Source organism: Arvicanthis niloticus, chromosome 26 (assembly GCF_011762505.2).
Source record: "Arvicanthis niloticus isolate mArvNil1 chromosome 26, mArvNil1.pat.X, whole genome shotgun sequence".
Lineage (NCBI taxonomy): Eukaryota > Metazoa > Chordata > Mammalia > Rodentia > Muridae > Arvicanthis > Arvicanthis niloticus.
Genome location: NC_133434.1, coordinates 30,408,533 through 30,435,392, shown reverse-complemented (window position 1 = coordinate 30,435,392; position 26,860 = coordinate 30,408,533). Strand labels below are relative to the sequence as shown.

The 26,860-nt window shown below is 45.8% G+C and overlaps 1 protein-coding gene across 4 annotated transcripts in view; it reads right to left on the bottom strand.

The window, feature by feature from the left end:
* The window catches only part of Thsd4 (thrombospondin type 1 domain containing 4), a 562,869-nt gene that overhangs the window by 524,219 nt on the left and 11,790 nt on the right, over positions 1-26,860 (bottom strand). For 3 of the 4 annotated variants that reach the window (XM_076925454.1, XM_076925453.1, XM_076925455.1), the window contains one exon: positions 13,089-13,196. In XM_076925454.1, coding sequence (XP_076781569.1) covers positions 13,089-13,117 — 29 coding nt within the window. In that variant the 5' untranslated portion in view covers positions 13,118-13,196. Of the gene's footprint in view, positions 1-13,088; positions 13,197-18,439; positions 18,461-26,860 lie in introns of those variants that run through there. The other variant, XM_076925456.1, reaches the window with a different exon arrangement.

The following is a 26,860-nucleotide window of genomic DNA, read 5'->3' as shown; positions in this document are numbered from 1 at the left end:
CAATAGAAAAGAACAGGCTTCAAAGGTATAACAAAATATAAGATAAAACAAAAGCTATCCAATCAAAGCTGGACAGGACAAACCAACAGACGTAAAAGAGATTAAGAAAAGGCTTAAGAATCAGAGACCCATTTGTTTGCACACTCAGTAATCCCATAAGGAACAGTAAACTAGAAGCCATAACGTATCCGCAGAGGTCCGAGCATGGACCCATGCGGGCCCTGTGGATGCTACCCCAGTCTCTGTGAGTTCACATAAGCTTTGCTCATGTTGATATAGAAGGCTTTGTTTTCTTGGTGGCCTCCTCTTCTGCAGGGTTCCCTGAGCTCTGAAGGGAAGGATTTGATGCAGACATACATTTAGGGATAAGTGTTCCAAGGTCGGTCAGTCTGTCTCTCTCTGCCTCTTTGTCTCTCTGTCTGTCTCTGCCTGTGTCTCTGTCTGTGTCTCTGTCTGTCTATCTCTCTGTCTCTGTCTGTCTCCCTCTCTCTCTGTCTCTGTCTCTCTGTCTGTCTCTCAGTCTGTCTCTGTCTGTCTGTCTCTCTGTCTCTCTCTGTCTGTCTCTCTGTCTCTCTGTCTGTCTCTCAGTCTGTCTCTGTCTGTCTCTCAGTCTGTCTCTGTCTCTGTCTCTCTCTGTCTCTCTGTCTCTCTCTGTCTCTCTCTGTCTCTCTCTGTCTCTGTCTCTCTGACTGTCTGTCTCGAAGTCTATCTCTGTCTCTGTCTGTGTCTCTGTCTATCTCTCTCTGTCTCTCTCTGTCTCTGTCTCTCTCTGTCTCTCTGTCTCTCTGCCTAATGTCTGGCTGGGGGCATCTGTATCTAGATTTGTTCCCCCCTCTGCGCCAGGAGGAAGCTTCTCCGATGATGCTGAACAAGGCACTGATTTATGACTGTAGCAGAATTCACTGGGAGCCATTTTATTACTATGAGTTCTTTTCTTTTCTTTTCTTTTCTTTTCTTTTCTTTTCTTTTCTTTTCTTTTCTTATCAGTAGCATTTGGTTTTACCCTAGATCCTTGAGCTGTCTACTCTCAGGTTCTTGGTCACCCAGGCAGAGCCAGGTATGGGTTTCCATCTTGTGAAATCAGTCAAAGCAGATATTGGTTGGTTATTTCCATAAGTTTTGTACCACCACTGCCCTGGCATACATTGCTGGCAGGACACTACTGTAGATCAAAGGGTTTGTGTGTGGGTTGGTGTTTACATTTTCCTTATACTTTCACGTGCCAAAGCATACCTTCCTATACCAAAGATGCTAGAGCATAGGGGTGACGGCTCTATTTAGGGACCAGCTTGACTTTTCCAGTTCAATGAGTTGTTCGGAGTTGTCTTGAGCAATGGGGCCTTGATGTCAGTTTGTAGAGAGCAACCTGTAGTCCTGGCAACAGCCTGGGTTGTTTGGGGGGCGGGTCTCATGAGGCAACCCCTTTTCACCAACAATTCAATTAGATTTAACTCAATTCCAGTCCTGGAAGCTTTGTTTGGTGAGAAAAGATAGCCAGTTGGAACTCTCATCCTCATGATTTGGTGATTTCATTTAGATCATCCTCATATGTATGTGTGTGTGTATGTGAAGTTTCTACTATCCATGCTACCCTTCAAATGTCCCTTAATTTTAACTGTTTCTCCCTCAAACACCTCTTCTCTCCCACTCCACTTAATCTTCCCATTCCAGCCTCCTCATCCATCCATAATTACCTATTCTACTTCTCTTTCCTAAGGAGATCTATCTACGTGTTCCCTCTAGTCCCTGACAGTGTACCTACCTCTGTGATTCTATGAACTGCAGCTTGGTTATCATTGACTAAACAGCTAATTCCCCAAAATGAGTGAATACATATCAAATGTGTCTTCTTGGTCTGGGGTATCTCACTCAGGGTGGTGTTTTTCTAGTTCCATCCACTTGCCTACAAATTTCTGGTGTCATTTTTTTTAACGGCTGAGTAATGCTCCATCATGTAAATGTACCACATTTTCTTTATCCACTCTTCTTCTGTTGAGGGACATGTAAGTTGTTTCTAGTTTCTGTCTGTTATGAATAGAGCAACAGTGAACATGGTCGAGCAAGCGTCTCTGTGGTAGGATGTAGTGTCCTTTGGGTATACGCCCAAGAGTGCTATAGCTGGATCTTGAAGCAGATTGATTCCCAGCTTGCAAAGGAACTGCCACACTTACTTCCAAAGTGGCTATACAAGTTTACACTTCCGCTATCAATGCATTAGTGTCTCTCTTACTCCACACATCCTCACCAGCATGAGCTGTCAGGGTTTAGGGAGGTTGGTGTTTTGTTTTATTTTGTTTTGTTTTGTTTGTTTTGCTTTGTTGTTGATGACGATCTTAGACATTCTGACAGGAGTAAGATGAAATCTCAAGTAGTTTTGATTTGCATTTCCCTGACGGCTACGGATATCAAACATGTCTTTAATTATTTCTCAGTTACTTCTTTTGGGAATTCTCTGTTTAGATCTGTACCCCATTACGGAATTGGGTTATTTGTTTTCTTGATGTCTAGTTTCTTGAGTTCTTTATATATTTTAGATATTAGCCCTCCATTGGAGTGTAAATGGTAAATAAATAAATAAGAGAGAGAGAGAGAGAGAGAGAGAGAAACTTTAACATTCTGTAGGCTGAGTGGCATGGATTTGTAATTCCAGTACTAAGAAGGGAGAGACAGGGGCCTGAGGACTTTCTGGGTAGCCAGGCTAGCCAAAATGGACATCTTCAGCTCAATGTGAGTCCCTATCTCAAACAAGGCAAACAGTTCCTAAGCAATGACATCCTTATATATATACACATGTATATAAACATACACACACACACACACATACACATACATGTATATACAGCAATGGACCAGAAAAGACACCCAACATGTGCTCCAGAGCAAGGAGAACCATTGGCTCCCCAGACAGTTGGGGAAAGACGGTATTTTCTACTTCTATCACCACTAGACTCAGTTTATCCCAGAAATAAAACACACACACACACACACACACACACACACATACACACACACACACACACACACACACACACATCTCAGCTTGGGAGCATAGGTCATAGCTTACATGACCTTGGATTGATCATATTCTTTTTCAGACCTCAGTTTCCCAAGTCTGTAAAATGGGGACAATACAGCCTGTCCAGGACACCTCAAGGGAGCTAATGTTTAGGAACATACACTTTGAACCTGTGCCAGCAAATCGGCATAATTTCTAACCCAGCCTGGCACTGCTTACTCTTTTCAAAGAAAACCAGATTGGTGTGGCTTTATTATGAAGACAAACAGCAGCTTCATAAATGTGCCATACCTCAGTCCCCAGAGCCCCTGGCTCACACAGTAGCCACATATGTGTAGTACCAACAGGAGCGGCTCTACATAACCACTGGTTCCAGACTGCACTGGAGCATTCACAGGACAAGCAGGAGCTTCGAATTAGAAAGTATCACAGGGCTGGGGAGATATCACAGAGAAAAGAGTGCTTATCACTCAAGTTCAGGACCTGAGTGAAAGGGATAGGTAAGCTTGCTCTCCCCTGAAATGCCAGAGCACTGGGGAAGCAGACACACAAGCTTCTGGGACTTAGTGGCCAGCCAGCATAGCTTACTCAGTGAGCTCCTAGCCAGTGAGAAACACACACAGAGACACACAGACACACAGATACACACACACACACCCCACATACACAGACATGTATCTCCACCCACATATACACCTCCATATACATAATACCATTGACATACATGCATATACATCTACATACATGCATACACCATGAACACAAACACACGCACAGATTGTAGCATGAAATTGGAGGGGGGCATTGATTTTGTCTCTGCCTTATCCCCAGTACCTAGCAGAGTGCCTACCACACAGAAAGTGCTTGATACATTGAATCAGTGACTAATATGGTTAATTAATGAACAGTGCACTAAATTAATGGATGGTGCCTTAAATTATTGAATGGTGCTTCCCATCCAGATAATCCCTGAAATCGCAGACAGATGGAACTCATGGGAAATGAAGATTTCATAATGTCCAAAATAACTTCCAGAGCTTCCAACAGTCCTTTTGTAAAGGTTCCTTTAATAAAAGACAGGTTTTAACATTTTTTTCTATATGACACCCACCCCAAATCTCACCAGATCTCCAAGAGACATGTTTGCTGATGTGTCTCATTTCAAAGCTACAACAGGAATTATATTTAGATGCTCCGGGGTCTCTTCCCTTCACTAGCTGGGCCCTGGTGAAGCTCAAATACAGAGGAATCCCCAACGAAATCACTGTGGGATAAAATCTTAGCTATTAAATGGGCTCTGCTCTGAATGGAATAAAATAAATTCCCCCAGAGGGGAAATTATTCTTTGGGCTATAATAACAGCAGTCGGAGCAATATATAACCCCAGGGGCCAGAGGAAGCTCTGCCAAAGCCTGAAGGCTTCCCACCCCTGCTCAGCAGAGGCTGTCTTGGGCTACCCAACCTTGCTCACACATACCTCACTAAGTGATAGTCTGTCTCTGTGCCCACACTTCTTCCAAACACAGGACAAGCCAGCACAAACCCCTGCTCCTCCTGACCCCCGTTCCAGATGACTGCTGGGGAACGGGGGGCTCGTGCATGTGTCTGTGTGAGGCTCCTGGGTTATTTCACTTGGATAGTTTGCTTTGGCAAAGGGCTCTCAGCTTGCAATGTTCTGTCAGATTGAAGGCTACCAGGACCTTTGGCGAATAAGTCAGAAGCTCCCTTCAATATGGAAGTGAGGAGACACATAATTCCTAAGACTTTCTGATCCACCTTGCAGTCGAAAGTACCCAATATTTCACAGAGAGAGAGTGAGTGAGTGAGCTAGAGAGGGAGGGAGGAGGAGGGAGGAGGAAAAAAGAAAGAGAAAGAAAGAGAGGCAAGCCATTTGTCTACTGCTGGCATAGGTTTCAAACACTCTATGAAAAAGTAATGCTTAACGAAACGGTACAAGATTTACATCACGGAACTAGGGCTCTAGGCTTCTGTATTTGACTTGGCCAACTCTGATCCCCTCACCCCACACCCACCCATCCAACTCCAGCATGGGCTGTGTCTTGACACTGCCTGGTCCACATCCCCTCAATGGGCTCAACAGCATTTGAGCATCTCAAACACCAAAACCAGGAAACGGGTGGGAAATCCCCCCTCACTTCTTTTCTCTTTCTGTTAATTTAACCCCAGAGATGCATCGGGAATGACCTAGAATTGAATCAACCTGTGCCAAAATCTCAGCAATGACATACAATCCCCACCTAGGGTGGCCACACCATTAGCCCCAACACTGTCAGATACCAGAACTGCCTGGGGACAACAGTATTATCTCTACAAACTAACCACTTGCCATTTTAATACATCCATGTTCTTTGCCAAGGCCATCCTTTCCTACATAAAAAGTTCTAGGCCATCTTGTGCTACATGAGACCCTATCAGAAAAAAAAAAAAAAAAAGACAATAAGAAATGATGGAGAAGAGGAGGAGGAAGGGGAGGAAGATAAGTTGAAAGAGGAGGAGGAGAAAGAAGAGAAAATAATGGTGGCAGTGGTAGGCAGTCATGTGAATTCCAGTGTCATTTAAAGTGCTGGTCTTTGGTGCCCACAAAGTCTCAAGAACATAGTAGGCTTCTGGCAAGTGACAGAGGCTCAGACTTGTCCCTACCTCCTTCCATCTCTCAGTTGAGAGACCATCCACTGTACAATTGTATCCTCTTAACTCATCTCCCATCAGGTGCCCCTGGCCTGGGAAATCTAAGGATGACTCTGTATTTACGATCCTCCTGCCTCCACCATCTGACAATTGAGCGGAGGAGAAAGAACAGGGAAATGCAATCAAGCTGCCGCCAGACCAAATCCAACAGACTGTGGGGAAAGGCCTGCATGGTCCCATTTTATGACATGGACTTAGACACCTTTCTAACTGCATGTGGGTTTTATTGCGTATTTACCAGTCCTCAGTGCTTGCAGCCATTCCAGTTCTCTGGAAATGCAAGGTATAGCTCAAGACTCGGAGTGCTTTGGTGAGTTTCTCTCTGTCTCTCCAACATATGAAGTCTCTCTGAAGCCAGCGGGAAAGATCAGTTCAAAGCAATTGAGGAAACGATCAGGAAGCAGAATGAAGAGGTGGAAGGAAAAAAAGGAAGGATAGAGGAAATACTAGTGACATGCTAAACAAGGAGCTGGGGTGTGGCTCAGCAGTTGTGTATGGACCAGCATGCTCAAGGCCCTGGGTCTATCCCCAGCACCATATAAGCTAGGTACAGCATAGTGGTTTAGTTCTCTATTTCTGGCACTCAGATGGTGTAGGCAGGAAGATGATAAGCACAGAGTCATCCTCAGCTACACAGTACATGTGAGGTCAGCCTGGGCTACATGACACCGTGTTCAAAGAATAAGATAAGAAGAGGAGGAAGAGACAGAAGGGGGAGGAGAGGAACTGAAGACAAAGAAGGAAAAGGAAAGGGAGGAATATGAAGAAGAGAAAGAGAAGGAGGAGAGAAAGGAGAAAGAAGAAGCAATAAATCAAAGTGAGGCTGTGTGACACAGCACTCCTCATCAGGTTTTTTATTAAGGCATCCCATAATTCACCATGGGAGAGACAGCAAAGTTAGTGAAAGGAAGGCAAGGGAAAAGAAGAGTTCCACAGATTAGAGCAATTGGCTCTAAGTCCTGAGGAGGGAGGCAAAGCCTTTACCTGAGGAGGCAAGGAAAGGCTGGCAGCCCAGCGATCACACCTTGACACCATCCAACTCCATCTCAGTACAGAATGTTCTAGCAAACCCTACAATCAAGCACTGAGTGATGAGGACAGGGTCCAGGTACGGGGCTGTGCCAGGCATAAGGCAAAATCAACCCTGTCTGGACGCTTGCCGTCATTTTATAGGTAGGCCTTGCCAGGGCTCTCCTCCAGAAATTCACTTTATTTCCTCTGGCCTCTACGTCTGCCGTTCAGATGGCTCCCACCAGAAACCCACAGATGAGATTCCAGTAGGTTCTTCCTGGACATACCTCCACACTCCCCTCCCCTCGGGGTAGGAGCACTCGCATGCCCTGTGCTCGCAAACCTGTTTCACACTGGTAGCACAGCTCTACGAATGCACAGAGTATCAGAGCGGCTCGCGGAGCCATGAGTCAGAGCGCAGCAGGAATATTTGATGGTTGTCTCTACAAAAGTGAGCCCAATGCTGTGGAAAGACTCAGTAAAGGCAAGCAGCCAAGGGGGAGGGAGCGGCTGGCAAATTAGGTGTGGATGGGACAACTGTGGATGACGAGGGGCAGAAAAGAGAACCTGTAAAACCTAGAGTAATTCCGTCCTCAGAGCGCTTAGTAATGTCTTTTAAATTCTCACACCGCTTTAAAGTGGGAACCTCTCAGATGATGCTTACGGGTGTGGTTTGTACAAGAAAGACGATCAGGGCTTCATGTGCAAAGAAATGCTCTTGGCCCCACATCAAAACAGTCTGTGTGCTGTGCTTGGATATACATGTGTTTTAAGTTTAAAGTAAACTGTTGAAGGTGTGTTCCTTCCTATGGTTTCCCTGCTATAACCTAATTAAGTCACTGATCATCCTGGTCAGGAGTATAAACCTTTGTCCTAATTTCTTTCATATAAAAGGTAATCTGTACTTTCCGGGCTCGATGGGTCACTTGCAGTGGGTTATCCTTTGCACCGCTGGCCGGCCGGCCACTCTATCCATATTCTGATGTATTTACTGTCCCCTGAGTAGTGGTGTAGGTGGCAGCTGATGCAAATCATGGTCTGACTCTTGGTTTGCTTGGCTTGTTTGGGATTGTTTTAAGACGGGGTCACATTGTATAGCTTCATCTGTCCATCCTTCTGCCTCTACCTCCGAAGTGCTGGAGTTATAAGCAGGGGCCTCCATGCCTGTCTGGCCTGCCTTAGAAACACTAGGAAGTTAAATAGTTGACTCAGTGCCTCTTCTTCCTTTTCCTTCACTCCCTCTTTCTCCTTTTTTCCCCCTCTACTTTCTTCCTCTTCTCTCTCACTTCCTGATCTATAGCAAAAGGAACAGTGAATGACCTCCAACCTTTCCAATTGCCATATAGTTCTTCACCCTCGGGGAGACCGCATCGTTCAGTGACTGACTGTGCCTCAGATCGCCAGCCCTATCTTAGGCACCCTCACACACAGGCAAACAGTTCTCCGAGCCCACCTCCCCGCACATCCGTCCTCAGGTCCTTTTCCCGAGAGCAACACCCTTCCCACCCTCGTTTCCTCAATCCCGTTCGGTCATATTTCTAAGTGGAATGGCTGACAGGCATTAAAGTAATAATACTTTACTGGAGTGTATATCAAGGAAAAGAGAAACTAATGTTTTCAAAGACTAAAACCAGACACTTGACCTAAGGCCATGGACTGTAAAATCCTTGAAATGATCCAGACCTCTCCTCCGTAAGACCTATAAAATCCAGCATCTAGCTATAACGGCCCTAATTACATGTGCATTTCTTCAAAAACTACCGTTCAAAATAAAAACGGCCAAATCAGTTCTATTTCCTGCCAACGTAACCACCTCCTTGGCATTCCGTAGTTTTGTTTCCTCCTTTGTTTTTATTGGAAACGTGAAGTTTGTCAGCTCTGCTAAGGCGCTCTGAGAAGTGGGCAAAGAGCACCTGCCACTCGGATGTGGCGGTGCCTACAAAAAAAAGGCAGGGCTAGCCAGATGGCTCAGTGGGCAAAGCACTTGCTAAGCAAGCACGAGGACCCGAGTTCAGATCCCCAGAGCCCATGTAGAAGCCCAAGGGCTAGGGACATGGCAGCAGACATCTGCAATCCTAGGACTGGGGAGGTGGAAACGGGCGGATCCCTCAGGCTTGCCCGGCCAGTCAGTCTAGGGAATCTGTGAGCTCCAGGTTCAGAGAGATACCTTGTCTCTAAATGGAGGACTGGAAGACTCGAAGAGTTGAATTGGACCTCTGGTACTGCATGCATTCACCACACATGCATGTACATCTGAATGCATAGGTACATACAAACATGTGCTCGTGGACATTCACACCCACGTATAGCACACGGCACACGCAAATGCATCTATAAACACAGGGCGTGTGGTTTGAAGTCGTAAGAAATACAAACACTTCTGTGTCATTTAGCACATTCTCTGTCTTGGAATAGATGTAGACAAATTTCACTTAATCTGGTTTCTTCCAGTCTTTTGATCCAAAGGGATTTTACTCATCCTGAAGCTTCAATGTGCTTCTAAGCTTACCCAGGACTTAAGAACCCGACAACCAGCTCATCCAGGGTTAAAATCTTCACATATCTCCCAATACTGGCTTTGACTAGGATTCTTTTCATTACTATAGGCTCTGAGCGGAGCAGGGGTCTATGTTAATTCCCAGGCTTGACCGTCTCTTTCAATGTGGATGAAGCTGACGTTCTGTTATTCTGTGGCTTGGCAAAAGCTGAGGAGGATTTTTAAACTAAATCTCTGCCTGTCGGGATTGTGAATCCCCCTGAATTTTTTTTCTCTTGGATTCTGTGCAGCACGTGTTTAACTGCAACCTGCTTTCTCTCTCAGCGGAAAAAATCCTTTGATGCTTCCCATCCATCTTCATGCGTCATGTCACCTTGATAAATACGGAAACGTGCCTGTTCCTCTCCCACCAGGTCTGTCAGAGGCTTCTCACTCTTCATCGGAACCCCCAAACCCAACACGTGGAAAAGCATTGCACCAAAAAGCACTGTAGCATTGGTTTTGTTTGTTTTATTTGTAAAATATAAAATAGATTGACATGGTCCTGGAGAAAAACATGCACACAATGGTTGGGCCAGTGAGATGGCTTGGTGGGGAGATATGTAATGCCCAGCAGGATGACGTCACTCGGTGGAAGCAGAGAACCCGTGCTCAGTTGTCCTCTGACCTCCCCATCGTGCTCTGTCTCTGTCTCTCTGTCTCTGTCTCTCTCCCCACATACACACACACACACACTCACAGACACACACACATACACACACACAGACCCACACACTCACAGACACAAACACTCACAGACACATACACTCACAGACACACACCTACACACACGCAGACCCACACACTCACAGACACAAACACTCACAGACACACACACATACACACACACAGACCCACACACTCACAGACACAAACACTCACAGACACACACACTCACAGACACACACACATACACACATACACACACACACACACACACACACACACACACTTGTAAAGATAAAGAGTGGGTAATGCATGTCTGACTTATGATACAGGGGTTTGATGGAAATCTCCCATTTTAAACTCCTGCAGAATTACCTGCCCACCCACATCAGTGGCATTTTCTTCCATTCTCCCATCCTGACAGTGGAACCCTTGATAAAGCATCTACCAAGCAGACCTGTCATGGCAGTCTTTCCCACAGGACCCAATGCAGGGCCTGCCAAGATTCCACAGCCCCGCCAGCCACGTAGCAAGGCCACATACAGTTGCCAGTTGCTCCACCAGGCTAAGTTCAGAGGTGTAGGCAGTTTCTTAGAATCCATGCACAGGGCAGAGGTAGAAGGCGAGCCTGCTGTGCGGCCTCCCTCACAGCCCAACAATGCAGAAGGGGCATCCATTCAGCGTCCGGAATGTAAAATAGCAAAAATAGAGAATGGAACTTTCCCCTTGAAATGCTCAGCCTATGTGGCCTGGGTGAAATCATGTGTTTGGGGGAGCCATTTTGATGACAGTGCACTTACAGCTGTTAGCTGGATAAGGACTCCCCCTCTTATCCTCCACTTGCTTTCTCCATCCTTTCAAGATCTGGCTGTAACTTGCACTTCTTCATAACCTATTGCCACGTGACCCACTGAAGAAACTGCCTCGTGACCTGACTGACTTGCCTTCATTTCTCACTTATGTGAGATTCTGCAGCAGTACTTTGGGACCTCCCGTGAGTCTGACACATACTGTATGTTCAGAGATAGCCTCTGATTTGAGGATGATATAGCTCAGCTGATAGAATGTTTGCCCAGTATACATCAAGTCAAGGGTTCAAGCCCCAGCATCCGACCTTCATGGTGGGACACATATAATTCCAGTACTTGGGAGGTGGAATTAGGAAAACCAGGAGTTCAAAGGTCATCTTTGGTTTCACAAAGAGTTTAAGGCCAACCTAGGATATACAAGACCCTGTTTCAAAACAAATTTCATTTTTAAGTGGTAAGCTCTAAGGCCAGCAAGTGTTGCTATTTGGATATTATGCAGGTTGAGAATGAAACTTTCCTGCCCTCTCCTGCTGGCATGTGACATACCTGTGACCCCGTCATCGACAATAGGTTCTGTAGCTCCTGTGGGATTTTGGGCTGCTAGGCCGCACATGACTTGCTCATGTAAAATTTTACAAGCAACAACACACTAAAGCACACGCATACACTGCACTCAATTAAATACTGGGACTGGGCCCTGAAGCATCTGTTTAGCAAATGCTGCAGCCGAGCTGGGCGATCGCATGTGCTGACATCATAACACGTGACAGACGTTGCATGTTTAGTACGAGTTGCCGGCATCTGAAGCTACTGCGTGGTTAGAGAGAAAGCAAGGCTAAGACACCCTGAGGGTGTGGCTTTTGGGGCAGCACGCTCCTCCTTCCTTCCCTCTATCCAGAATGTCAATCAATGTATGTAAGGAACATCCCAAGACCTCGGAGTGACCTCATCACAGAACTATCAACCGTAAGACCTTACTTGGGATGTTCTGGATGCTCATAAGACAACAGAGCTAAAGCAAACCCTGAATCAACTCAGTGCGAGGAAGATGTGTGAGAATCATCTGGAAATCCTGACTTCAAACACCGTTATTTATAACTATAGATTCATTGATCTGACAATGTGTAAATGTTACAAATCTGTACCTAGAGAGCTCATTTTTATCAATAAAATGCTGTTGTCTATTTTATATATTGAGATTTCACTAAGATTTTGAAGAAATAAATTTTAAATTATTATTATTATTATCATTGTTATTACTTGTGTGGGGGTGGTGTGTGTGTATGTGTGTGTGTGTGTGTGTGTGTGTGTGTGTGAGAGAGAGAGAGAGAGAGAGAGAGAGAGAGAGAGAGAGAGAGAGAGAGAGAAAGGAGGAGTTCAGAGCATAACTTTCAGGTGTCAGTTTTCTGACCAACCTTATATCACCAGGTTTACAAGGCAAATGTTTTCACCTACTGAGCCATCTCACTGAGTCTGATTAAATAATTTTTAAAATGCCATCAGTTGATTAGGCCAGGCTGGCCCTGAACTAGTCATACAGTCAGTTTCTGACTCTCCTGCCACTAGTTCCTGGCTGTGGGGATTATCAGCACCTGCAATGAAGCCCAGACGATTTGACGTTGAGAGTCCAAACCCTCTACCCACTGAGCAGTTAACTACAGCCCCAGTTCCCTGTCATTTTGTCTTAAGTCTGAAAACAGCAATAATGACCAGGGTCACACTTCCAATGGCTGGAGCCCTTATTCTGAGTCCACAGATACTGCAAGTTTATGCCCATGGTTTAATATCTCTGTGAACTGATTTTCCTCAAGTACAAAATGAAGATGCAGTGCTTACTCAGCTCACCATACACATACACTTAACACAAGAATCAGGTTTTTAAGTTAAAGTGGAAAGACACGGAAGTTTTGAGCAGAAGGAACCAGGATACTAATGATACAGATAGGCTGTAACCAAGGTAACCTGTAGTCATGGGACCATAATACTCTTCAAGTTCCTTAGGTAATTCTACTACACAAGATATGTAACATAGGAAGGACATAGAGTATGTAATTCTACTATATAAGATATGTAATATGCATACAATATATAAACAGGAAGGACATTCTTAACTGTGGGCAACTGCACACCTGGACTACTCTCGTAGTACACTCGGCCAAAAGGCCAATTACTTCAAGGAACCAGATAGTAAAACACGAATAGCAAACTCCATTTTGAGCCAAGGGGATCTGCTTGTTGGCTACGGTATAGACTGAACCCAGAGTCTGGCCATACTAGGCAAGTACACACCACAGAGCTGCACCCCATGACAGTTTTTGTTTTTAAGAGGTTTTCTGCTCACCTGAGACAGCTTGTGAGATGGGAAACCATGATGCTGCAAGTCCAGGCTAAAGCACGGGTTCCTCAGAGGTGTCCCCACTTCCCTACAGGTTCAAGTGGTGTCCAACTCCTATAGAAATGAACATGGTTAATTTTTAGTATTACTTGCTTAGAAAAATTCTAGAGCCCAGTCAGATGAAGAAACTGGAATTAACAAATAAGACAGGGCCGAAGCATGGCTCAGCAGGTAAAGACACCGGCCACCAAACATGACAGTCTGAATTTGATCCCCAGGTCCCACCCACATGGTGGAATGAGAAAATGAATGCCCCCAAGTTGTCTTCTGATGTCACCACGTATGCCTTGGCAAATACCTGCACAAATGCATGTGTACACACACCTAAATAGAAGCTATTAAAAGAAAAAAAATCCCACTTCCAAGTTATGGTGACCAGGATGTCTCAGCAGGAAGGTGATTCTGAATGAACAGGAGGGGACAGCCTTCCGGGACCCCGTACAGTCCCTGACAGTGACAGCTAAAATTCATTGGCAAGTTGAGGCTATTTGGAATCTCCTAGAAGACACGCCTTTGACTGTATCCATGGAATCACTTCCAGAGAGGTTTAACTGAGAAAGGAGGAGCCATCCAGAATGTGGGTGGCACCACCCAGGAGCTAAGATCCCAGACTGAGCACAAAAGGAGACAGAGAGAGGCAGATGACCATCAGCACTCATCTTTGCCTGGGTACTGGTTGTGTGCACCATGTGTGGTGATGTGAATAGGTATGGCCTTATAGACTTACGTGTTTGAATGCTTGGGAGTGGTGCTATTGAGGAGGTGTGGCCTTGTCGGAGTGGGTGTGGCCTTGTCGGAGTGGGTGTGGCCTTGTCGGAGTGGGTGTGGTCTTGTCGGAGTGGGTGTGGCCTTGTCAGAGTGGGTGTGGCCTTGTTGGAGAAAGTGTGTCACTCTGGGGGCAGACTTTGAGGTCTCATATGCTCAACCTAGGCCTAGTATCTTTTTCACTTCTGCTGCCTTTAAATCAAGATGTAGAACTCTCAGCTCCTTCTCCAGCACTGGGTCTCCCCATAGTTTCCCTGCAATGAAGATAATAGACTAAACCTCAGACACTGTTAATAAGCCCCAATGAAATGTTCTCCTTTATAAAGGTTGCTGTGATCATGGTGTCTCTTCACAGCAATGGAAACCACAAATAAGACACCATGTGACCAAGAACCCCTTGCTCTCACAATCATGCCCTCCCTATCATGATAAACTGCATCCTCTCAAACCATAACAATAAACCTCTCTTCCCTTAAGTTGCTTCTATACGTGGTCACAACTGCACTAGAAATCCAGTGGCCTCTGTCTGGCAACCTGACCAGAGAAAGTCACTTGGCATGTCTGAATATTGTTTCCCTACCCGTATAGTATGGTAAAAGTGCCACCTAACAATTCAAAGCATGGAATTACTGACACAGGCTGTGGCACAGACGCACCTCAAGAAGAGCACTCCAAATGAGGGAACACGCATTACATAACTCCATTTATAAGTTGTATTCAGAATAGAAAAGAACACAGAGACAGAGAGTAGATGAGGAGCTGCCAGGAGGAGATGAGGAGAGGAGGAGGGAAGGGGAGAAGGGAGGAGCTAGTGAGAAAGTACACCATTTGTTCCTGGGGTGTACTAAAACTAATATAGCAATTAGCCAACACTGTGAATAGTCCACTGAATTGCTGATGAAATGCATTATATGTCAATAAAATTGCTTAAAAATACTGCCTAGGGCTGAGAATGTAGCCCAGAGCTAGCATTCTTGTTTACCATGCATAGGGCCCTGGATTCAACTCCCAATACAGAAATGAACAAACAAAAACTGCCTAAAACGCCTCAGGTGAGTGTGGATTGCTGTCTCTATGCAGGTGAGGGCAGGTACAAGATAAGGCGAGAGCCTGTGATTGGGCAGTGGAAAAGGACAGTGGGCTGAGAGTTTTAGAGATGAGGACAGAGAGACAGAGACAGAAGAGGGGGAAGAGGAGGAGGAGACAAGATGGATCCTAGAGGAGAGGAAGAGGAGCCAGAACCACACAGTCCTGGGAGCCAAAAGTATTGAGAATTTCTTTGTCCCATCCGCGTTTGTCCCATCTAGGCATGTGGCTTGTGTTTGTACCAATTGAGTTTTGAGTTCTTTGTGCAGCCATTTTGTGGGTTGAGAATTTACTGATATAAATCTAACTGATAAATTACAAGCCTCTAGAGTTTTGATTTTACCTGGTTATGGGGATTTGTGACAGGTAACCACAGGGGGCAGGGGAGGGGAGGCAGTGGCTGGGAATGTGAGCAGGATCCTCAGTAAGAGAGCAGGTTGGCAGCCATGGAGACCATGGAGACCCTGGTGGTGGCGAAACCTCCATACAAGAAATTAGCCAGCGCTAACATTGGCACCTTTTTTTATATATCTCATGCAACAGGCGAGGGCTACAGATGTGGTTTATCTGGTAGAACTCTTGGCTAACACGCACAAAGCCCTGGGCTCCACCCCATCACCAGGTTAAGCAGGGCCAGCATGCCTATAATCTTAGCACTCAGGAGGTAGAGACAAGGGGTAGGATTCAAGATTGTCCTCAGCTACTTTATAAGCTAGAAATGATCTTGGTTTAGACATGAGACAGAAACAAGGGCTATCATAGGTAGTCACGGAGATTAAATGAGGAGACGTGTGACATGTGCCTGGCCAGTAGCTGGTGCAGACAGAAACACTGACTGACTACAAGGTGGCTCTGGTGATGCTCAGACAAGAAGCCAAGTGACACTAGAGTATGTCATCACCATAAAAATTTAAGTAGGTAGAACCCCTCACCTACAAACACCACTTTATTCCGGGGGTCCTTACCAGATAGAATTTCTAAATACTGGCAAGCAAGCCAGCAGTCTGGAAGCAAAGTATAAATAGCATCAGAAGGGCTGGGTTGAGAGCCTTGGATGGAACAGAATGGAATTTGAGGGAAAAGAGGATGGCCAACCCCTGCTCCTCCCACTGCTCCTTACAGGAAAGTCAGATGCATGATGCAAGAATATAAGGTGTGAGGGGACCCTCTCACACACAACGGCGGAGTTTTCAAAGACTGTTGCTCTCTGCATCCTTCCCAGGACTTCAGGGGTGAAGAGAGAAATTACAAAGATTTAGAAAAATAAAGAACACATCTATGCACAAGGGGAAAGAACACAGATTTTTCATTAGCACCAGCCCTTCCTGGGGTCCAGGAATGAAAGCCTCTTAACTGTAATCACTCCTAATTACCTATCGGCAGCTCATGCAATTACTCAAGGTATCAAAGGCCCTTCCAGTCTTGACTGTCAGCCAGAAGTTATACTGTGATCTACCAGGAAGAAGGCCAGCAAACCAGATCAGTTAAAAACCTCTCCAAATCCGAGCATGCCCTTCCACGGGTACAGGGCAGGTACACACCAAGTCAAGGCACTGAACTTGGTAGGCAGAGCAAGCTTTGCCAAGCTCCTAATAACCACTGGCTAATAAATATTTACCCACCAAGAGATGGGTTTGGGTCCCCTCCACAGTGCTACAGCAGGATATGGGGAGGCATCAAGATTAACTTACAAGGGGCAAAGACTGGGAACCTTCAATCAATATATAATATGTAATAAGTCTAAGGGACAGAGCATGCAAGAGAGGGCTGGGTGCTATGTAAAGGACCCATAAAGAGGACTCTAGTGGCCTAGGGCCATGAATTTATAATCTTCCTCACCATGCCCAGTTTGTGCAGTGCTAGGATTGAATGGAGAGTCTCATGCTTGCAAGGCAAACACTCCACACAGGCTGAAACAGTTTACAACCAGTCACTGTAGGTGGCAGCATCCTGATCCCCCCGCCCATGTGTATTATGCTTTAAGATATTTACTCATTAGAAAGAAGGCATCCATTTGCACGCCATTTAAAATATGGCTTCTTCCATTTGTGCTTCAATCCCTTCAAAGCTTACATTTGGAGTCTATTTTTATGTGGTTGCATAACACATTCATAGGCAAAAATAAATATGTAGCCAAACACACTGGAGTTGGAAGCACAATTATATTTTGACTAATATTTTAAAAAATCAACTTCAAGCCGGGCGGTCGTGGCACACGCCTTTAATCCCAGCACTCGGGAGGCAGAGGCAGGCAGATTTCTGAGTTTGAGGCCAGCCTGGTCTACAGAGTGAGTTCCAGGACAGCCAGGACTACACAGAGAAACCATGTCTCGAAAAAAAACAAAAACAAAAAAAAATCAACTTCAAAATTAAAAAAAAAAAATGGAGGACACTTCAGTGTGTCTTTTGGTTAATTTCTTAGTTTTTTTGACTTGGAGTTTGATTTTTGAGACAGTCTTACTAAGTGATGATGCAGGCTGACCTTGAACTTCTGATCCCCCTGCCTCAGACTTCAAAGTTCTGGAACCCACTATGCCCAGCTCTCTATCAGATTTGATTGGTAATCCCTACATCCGGTTTGAGAGCTTCCTGTGGGAGAATTGCGAGCTCTGTCACATCCTTGGGGTTGACACTGGCTTCCATGAGGTGTCTTCTATTCAAGCAGCTCTGTTTGTCTGCGTGTCCCCACCACCCATATGGACATCATGAAATTAATTTTGTGGGTCATGACCAGCGTTAATTAATAGCAAAATAAGTTAATTAGAGAAGAAATAGCAGTATCTATCACATATAGGGTGGGTATTCCCCCCCTGTCGCTTACAGACAAGCAAGTTCAAAGTCCCCTCTTAGAAAGGGCGGTCACAATAAAAGATTAGAAATATGAGTGTGTGGACTAAAACATGAGTAGCCCAGTAAAGCCTGTTATCTACGACCCTGTAAAGCATTGTGGGGCTGATTCTGATGAGTTGGACAAGAAAGAGCCATTGTTAGCTCTGGGGAGGGGAGCATGGTTAAAGGAGGTTCCCCAAAGATACTTCTGGCAACAGTGTGTAAGCCAGTGAGTAAACAAGGGCTCCATGAGGCTGAGGCTCGCTCTGAGGTTTGCTCATGATTTATAGCTTTGACATTGAACATAGTGTCTAACAACGCAGCTTCTGTAAGAGTGGACGCTCCCGAGAGATTGGAGATTTCAGCTTCTCTCAGATTCAGTACGATGCCAGCAAGTCACCCGATCTGGTTCAGTCACAGTCCCCACACCCTGGGAGGCCACAGGACTTGATATAAAGAAGATAAGAAGAGCATCTTGGGAAATCCAAGCCAGGGCTGAAGGGTTCCTTTGACCCCTAAAGATGCCAATGTGCCCCGAGCTGATATACAACCACACTGCCCCCTACTCCGAGTATTTTTCTTGCCCTTTGTCCTCATGCTATGAACAAGGCTCCTACCTGACTCATCTGGTTCTGAAAAGGTGGGTCTGCTCAGCCCCTCGAGTCAACATCAGAAGGGCCCAACTGCAGGTCCCTGTTCTCCAGCTCTCGGCCCTCCTCCCACACAAATGCCTGGAACACACACAATGTAAAGCAAACAAAGGGCACTAGTCCCCTGGAAGTGACAGGAAGTGACTCACGAGCAAAGAACCAGGGTCAAGGATTTTAGAAGGAGGCTGGCCATGGCCCAGTCACCCAGGTCTCCAAATAGGGAAGCTGAAGAAGACTGAAAACCATCTTTCACTAAGCGTCTGAGAGGGGACACGGCGTGCTATTCAACCTACAAACAACATCTGGGAAAGCAACACCTGGATAAGGGACGAGGACTGGGGAAAGGGACTGATGATGAATGAAGGCTTCCAGAGTCCTCACGGAACTTAATGTGTTCAGAATGGATAAACCTTGCCCTGTAGAGAGAACGGGGGAATGGAAGAGAGCTAAGGACTGAGAGTCCAGCTGTGCCTGTGGCCAGCCAGAGAGTAAAGATCAAGGTCTAGAGCCACTGGGAAGAGAGGGTACTGTCCAGTGAGGTGACACGGGTGTCTCCATGACACAACCAAGAGACCACTATGGGGGGGGGGAGGAAGCTTTGGCTGGAGAAGGAAGAAAGCTGCAAGAAACGGTGACCAAAAGCAAGAGGCAGAAAGAGGCTTTATTTCTTCAAGAGATCCTCTGCTTAAAGTGAACAGGCTTCCCTGAGCAGGCAGAGGAAGGGATAGCCTTGTAGGCAGTCCAACCGGCAGCCTGCTGGGCTACAAGCAGCCAAGCACAGTTACAAATACAGCCTAACACTCAACTAAAAACGTCTTTAAAACAGTGTAAGAATTCTTTTGTTTGTTTGTTTGTTTATTGTAACTAGATTGCATAGTCCTCAACAGTGAACTTTATAGACAACAATGTCCTACTGCAATGACAAAAGACTGGGCAGGCCAGCAACCGGTAACATGAACTGTTAATTAATAAGATAATATGCAAACGTGCCAGATGAGAGGGAGGGGCATGGACTCGAACCTTAAGAGAAGGAACTCTTGTCTTTGAACAGATATCAGACACCATCTGCCTACACTTGCTCCTCGAAAGATAGGAAGGTCTCTAAAGGCAATAGACAGATACAGACTCTAAAGGCAAGAGACTGTAATTACCTTAATAAACACCCGCATTCGGGCACACTGCCTGGAGGGCAGGCAGCAATAAAAGGCTGGCTGAATGATAAACCTGATGTACTTCTCTTGGGGGGGGGGGTGGTATGCACACATGTAGAGACCAGAGGTCACATGTCTTCCTTAATTGCTAGCCACCTTATTTTTATCCCTTTCTCCATGTTTCGTGGTGTGCATGTGTATGTGTGTTGGTTTTCTGCACATGCGTATGTATGCACATTCATTGAAGGCCCCAAGGTGGATAAGTGGAATGAATCATCCTTGATCAGTTTCCTCCTTTTTCACTGGGGCAGGGTCTCTCAATCAAATTCAGAGCTTTCCAATATGACTAGTCTTGCCAGCCAGATTGCTCTGAAGAGCCCAGCTCTGCCTCTGAAGGCCGGAATTACAAGCAGATACCACACCCCCTGTCATTTCACATCGGTTTCCATGGACCCAAACTCTCATCTTCTGGCTTGTATGTCTAGTGTTTAAGAGCCAAGCCATCTGTCCAGCCCTTCACCTCATTTTTTGAGACAGGGCCTACCACTGAGCTGTGCAGCTGACCTATTTGGTGACATCAGCTGTCCAGCAAGCTCTGGGAATCCACCTGTCTCCACCTCTCCAGTGCTGGGGTTACAGATCCCTCGCCTGTCTTTTTATGTGAGTGTTGGGGAACTGAACTCAAGCCTTTCTTCTTGCCATGTCCCTAGCCAGAGCTGTACATACAGGACTCTCTCATTTCTCTGGAGATGCTACCATGCGTGTTCAACAAACATCCACAGAGAGGCCTGGGAGCAGGCAGACTAACCACTGCAGATAGACACGTGCTGCCTCTGTGGAGGGTCTGGCCTCTCACACCTTCTCCAGGCAGTCATGAATCCACACAACCTTTTCAGGAAATCCAGCCCCAGGCCACGGGGTACACACTGAAGCTGACCTTGGGGCCTCCCCCCAGCTCGTCACATTCCCAGCTGCTTCTCCCCTGGATGGAGGACAGCCAAAGGAATGTTCCCCCAACCAATCTGTCCTTGGCTGATGGTCTTTCCTCCCGTCACGTCACAGGGCCCAGCCCCTTTGTCCTCTTTTCACTCAGCCGCAAAACTCACTTCTTCCCATGGAACCCCCATACTGCAGACTGACTAGCTCACCCTGAGCAACGAGGAAACACACAGAATGTGAGTTAGGAAAAAATGTGGAGGTCTATTCAAACTCCCTGGCTACTTGCAAGCAAACACATCACCACCAGCTCTGTTCTACATTAAGGGGGCTTCCTTGCAGCTCCACCCTCACCTGGAGAAAGTTGGTTACCGCACAGACAGCATCATCTTCAGGGTCATTAACGCTGCTGTGAATTTATGCTTGTTTTCAATCCTAAAATAAAGAAAAAAAAAGCGTCTCCCAGGTAACTAGGGAAAATATTCAAGTGTCAAAATAGCAGGCAGGCAGGATGTTTCAAATACACGAGCCATGTGTGCCGGACTCAGGAGCATTGCCTTTCTCAGCTTCAGATGTATCAGATCAAAAGAGAGGGACTTTCTCCTCTGGCTTCAGCATCTGACTGACCACAGAAGTCTATCAGCTTAGTGTCATTGTTTTAGTCTGTCTCATATAAGGAACTCAATGTCACTATGTGTCATTAAGACTTCCTCCCCCCTTTCTGAGTTGGTGCCTAGCACAGGGCTCATGCACAGCAGGTACCCATTTGGGTGACATTCAAGTCTAGCATCCTCTGGGGGTAGGGGGTGGGGCTTCTCTTGAAGGCTGGCTTGCCCAGCTGGGGATCTGAACAGCAGCAGTGGTCTTCTGTAGCCACTGACACGTGTGTCGAAGTATTTCTGAGATGAGCACTCCTAAAGCCCTGAACACCCAGGAAACAGTCCCAGTGAGTCACGGGTAACCCTCCCTAGGATTCAGACGCTGAGAGGCAGAATCCCAGCCATTCTCCCAACTCAGTTACAACTTCTCCAAGAATCTTCTTCCACGAACAGACTATACTGCCTGGCTTGTGGCTATCAAAGGAAAGAGAGCAGACTATTCCAGCCCAGCTCTGCATGGGCAGCTGCAGCTGCAGCTTTACTAAGGGGCTGCCCTGAGCCTTCAACAGTGAGCCATGCCATTCCTAACACCTATGTGTGCTTCTTAGACAATCTGGCCAAAAGCAAGGTGGCCCTGAGACCAGGAGAGTGTCAGCTCAGACCATCTTTCCCTTCTTTTGACTTAGGGTCTGTCTTAGCCTGCATTTTCCTCAATAGGATCTATGTCCCATGACCTACAATGGTCTTTTGTCATTCTGTAGAGCATCAATGTCCATGCACACACATACATATTAATTCCCATGCCCATTCATATTCATTCTGTCTCTCTTTGTCTCCCTCCCCCCCACACACACACATACATGCACACACACACACACAAAGACAGGGAAGGAGGGTTCACGTATGTGTTAACAATATAAGAACACATTCCTAGACAGCAAGTGGCACACTCACTCACAAACGGATCTGGTGAAACTTCAGAGCTGAGTTATGGATAACACAGTTTTTCTATTAGGAAAAAAAAAAACTATGTATATAAAATTGTGCATGTTCCTGGTTTATCAATCCCCACTCCCATTCTTAAAAAAAAAAAATGAAAAAACAAGATTAAGAAAAGCCAAAATCCTGTAGAGAAATGTACACAGAAAGGTGCTAATTATTTACTGTCTCATAACCTAATGTTACATGGCTCCGAGGCCTCCTGGCACTCAGCATCAACTGCACAGTCCCCAAAGGCCTGATGGCCTACGTTCTCTGCTGCACAATACCCGGGCTGCAGCTGGGCTCCAGCCAGGGGAGGTGTAAGCTGTGCTCTGCCCAGCTCATTCACTGCCATCTCTGGCCTTGAGTCTAGGATCTCTCCCCAGTTCCCTGCACACTCGCTGGTGAGTGTGAGCCATAAATCAGCTGGGCCCACTTTCTGCCCTTGGTACTTCCGAGTGTCAGGGGAACGAATTTGCCTTTTCCTGCTCGGCTCCTGAGGCCTACGCCACCAGGTTTATGTTACATCGTCTTTTTTTTTTTTTTTTTTTTTAAAGCAACAGAAATCTGGTCAGTGATCTGTAGCAACCCCAGCTGCACCCTGTGTGCTGGAAGCTCTGACTGGCTGTCAGAGAGAAGCAGAGATGGAGCACGTTAGACTTATGTCTTTGACAGAATCCGTGACAGGCCAGCATTAGGTCAAGCTCGAGTCAGGTGTGGTGTTTAAAAGATTAAGCCAATACCAGAGAGATGTCCAGCACATAAACTAAGACAGCTTTGAAGGAAACCGAGCTCAAGAAAAACAATGAAGGGTAATTGAGCTTAGGAAGGAGAAAGCTGTTACCAGACCCTTTACTTGAACCCGTCAGCATTGCTGCAACTCCATTCACATCTGTCTTCCTTTACTGGCTCACTCTAGCCTACACTGGAAAAATTGCTAGCAATAGCACAAGCTCCACAAACTCTGACCAGTGTTCTCTCGCCCTGACCTTTGCGCAGGACTGGGTGTCACACTGAGCTCCCAGGAGCTCCCATATCTCACAGCCTATCCGCCCAACAGCTTCTAGTTTCCTCCTGCTGATGGCTACTTCCGCACAAGAGGCCAGTCACGAGCTGCACAGCCAGCCATGCACGCCAGTGGGGGCGTCACCGTGTCTCCAGAGAATGGAACTCAGTGTTCACCCAGTCTTCTGTGAGCCCCACTCCCTGTGTGCTGGGCTCAGTCTTTTGCCAACTCAGTCTTTCCTCTCCGTTCTCTCTCCCATAACCCCTCCTCTGTGCCGTTTCCACCCGGCCTCATCCAACCGGACAGTCAATGTTTCTCCAACTTCCCCACACACCTTTCTCCACGACTAAGTGGGGAGCTCGTGATGACTCATAGGTAAAGCAGTTGCTACAGAAGTATGCAGATGGAAATACGATCCCCAGGGACCCCCATGAACAGAGGCCAGGCACACACCTGTAATTCTAGCATTTGGGAGGGGGAGACGGTGACTCTCCAGAGGAAGCTGGTTATCTAGCTAGCTGAACCCGGGTGTCTCAAATACACCGAGAAACCCAGCTCAACAAGTAAAGTGGGACAATAGAGGAAGGCATCCAGCACTAACCAGTGACCTCCACATCACGACACACATACATACCACATGCACACATTTGAAACTAGGCACATGTGAACACACGCACGCACGCACACATGCACACACGCACAACCCAATCCCAGATGAACAGGCGCATCCGTCACTGTGACCTATGCATCTCTCTGTCTCCAACCACATCACTTCTTCCCCACCCCTCCAGCCCCTCCTCTTCAAAATCATTTTCAGAAGTTTGACCATAAGCTTATAATCTTAGCACTTAGAAAGTTGCAGCAAGATGACAGCAAGCCAGAGCTAGCCTGGGCTACACAGCAAGAGATTGTCCCCCCAAATTAACAATTGACTGTTACGGGTCTTGGCGCTAGACTTTTTGAGTTGAGGTTGTGTCTTAGCTACATCTGAAAACATTTTGGGGAATGATTCCATCCGGAAGCTTCCGGCCCTGTCTACTCTCTTCTCTCCGGGGTCTGCACAAGCACAGATATCGGATCTTTTGTCATAGTCCTACCGACACCTGGCTTTTAGCTCAGGCCTGCTGCTCTCTGTGGCTCAGGTTGGGTAACTCATTACATCTCTAATTTGTCTCAATCTTCCTGCTTCTACTCTCCTAAGCAGTCCATCCAGTGAGACCTGATTTCAGTTATCATGTATTTCCCTTCTTAAAAGTTCCACTCGGGACTCAAAACTTAAACATGAGACTAGAAACTATTTTTAAAATCGGCGAGATACTGCATAGCCCTGGTATGAGTAATGACTTTTTAAAATCCCATCCCCAAAGTACAGGCAACAAAACAAAAACACGAGTAAGATTACAGCAAACACAAAAGCATTTTCAAGCAAAGGGAAACAGATCGGAGTGAAAAGATAGCCTGTAAACTAGGAGAAGATGTTGACAAACAGTGAATCCCGGAAGGGATTAATACCTGAAATAGGAAAAGGCCTCAACCCAATAGCAACAACAAAGAGTAAAAAAGTAGAGGAAGGACCTCGATAGGTGGCGCTCAAGAGAACACATAGAGGCGAAACGGAACTTTAAAGCAGGGATGTGTTTCTGTCAGGACAGCTATTATCAAGCAAACTCAAGATGGCAGTTGTTGCTGAGAGTCACAGGGGTGGAACTTTCAAATGACACGGATCGGAGATGGAGTTAGAGCAACAATCATGAAATACAGCATGGAAGTTTCTAAAAAACAAAACAAAAAACAAAAATAAACAACAAAAAACAAAACAAGTTAAACAAACAAGAAAACCTGCAAAGAAAGTTTGGTGTATCAATTCCTTTTTTTGGTATTTATTCTTCAGTACTTAACCTGTTTAGTGAAGAGACGCATGAACTCTCAGGTTCCTTGCAGCCTTCTTGTCAATAAGCACGATGTAGAAATGAATGCAAATGCCCTCAGCCAATGCACGAATAAAGAATGCTAAGTGGAATACTATGTCTTTAAAAGGAAGGGAACCTTGTCATTTGGACAACATGAACAGAACTTGAGAATATTATGCTGAGCGAAATAAGCCAGACACAAGAAGGTTCACCCATGTTCTCACCTACATGTGGATTCTAAAACCATTCAACCCATGGAAGCAGAGTACAGAGGGTAGTTAAAGGTAGCAGAGTGGAGGCAAAAGGAAGGGACGGTGGAAGGGTACAGAGTGTCCCTGTTTAATCTGTCGCATAGTTTAGTGAGCAGTTAATGACAGCAGAGTAATTAGTTCATACTCACTGAGTACATTTCAGATGTCCTCTCTACAAAGTGACAAGCGTCTGAGATGAAGGAGAATTAGCTCGATTTAAACACTCCACTTTGTACCCAAGAATTAGACATTATTACAACTTGTTAACTTGTAATAATTTTAACATTTAGAAATATAATTTCCAGGGCTTAGTGGTATAACATTATTATGTGCAAGACCCTAGATTCAATCCCAGCATTACACAGATAGAGAGAAGACAAATATATACATAATTGACAGCTAGAAAGGTAGAAAATATAAATAAATAGAAAGGCAGATGAGAAAGAGAGAGGGGGGAGATTATTGGTGGACAGATGAGGACAAATTGATTTATGTGTGAATGAATAAAATAGATGATAGATAGATAATAAATGGTAAATAGATGTTTGATTGACAGATAATTGATAGATAATAGAGTCTTTTCTCCTTTTTCTTTTCTAAAACAGTTTTTTATTTATTTCAAGCATATAGATAATTACTTATTGAGGCACTTTCGTGATGGCGGCTTCTGAACCTTCACCGGGTATCTCTAACATCTTTGTCAGCTTAGTGCTGGCCTCGACCTATTGTCCTTTTTCATTCAGCAGAAGACCTTCCTGGTTCTCGTGACTGATGCTGTGCTAACCCTGCACAAGCATTGTGCCATGAACAAAGATCTTCTTTAAAGCCTGCGTTTAACTGTCTTCTTTTGACGTGCTAAAGTCTGGGAGGGGCTTTTCCCTCATCAAGCTCAGCCAGAGACAAAATCCTAAGTCCCATTTGGTCTCTGCTGAGGAAGAGGGAGTCACCAGGATGGCCAGGATGGTGATGGTTCCTGATCTCTGTCAGATCCCTACATGCATTCCTCTGCTGGGAGGGGAAAAGATAAAACAAAGCAGGTGCACAGTTCCTCATGTGCCCCCCCCCCCCCCCCCCGAGGCCACAAGCAGGAGCAGAAAAGAGGGAAAAAGAGGGAATGTGTGTCTTTGCTTCTATGGGTGGTGGTAAGGGTCCTTGTGACTGACCACTCTGTAGGAAGAGAAGAAACATTGTATCGCTGCTGAGTAAGAGTGAAGGCCAAATATCTGCATCTGTCTCCGTTGAGAAACATCCCTTAGGCCGGGCAGTGGTGGCGCATGACTTTAATCCCAGAACTTGGTAGGCAGAGGCAGGCAGATTTCTGAGTTTGAGGCCAGCCTGGTCTACAGAGTGAGTTCCAGGACAGCCAGGGCTACATAGAGAAACCCTGTCTTGAAAAACAAAACAAAAGAGCAACATCCCTTAGAAATGATCTAATCAATAACTGTTCATTCAAGAGTGAAGAATTAGTGATACAACAATGGGCAATGACTCTGGCAGTCAAAAGGCAAGCCAATGCCAAAAGAGAACTCAAAATTCAGGCCCACAACTCCAAGA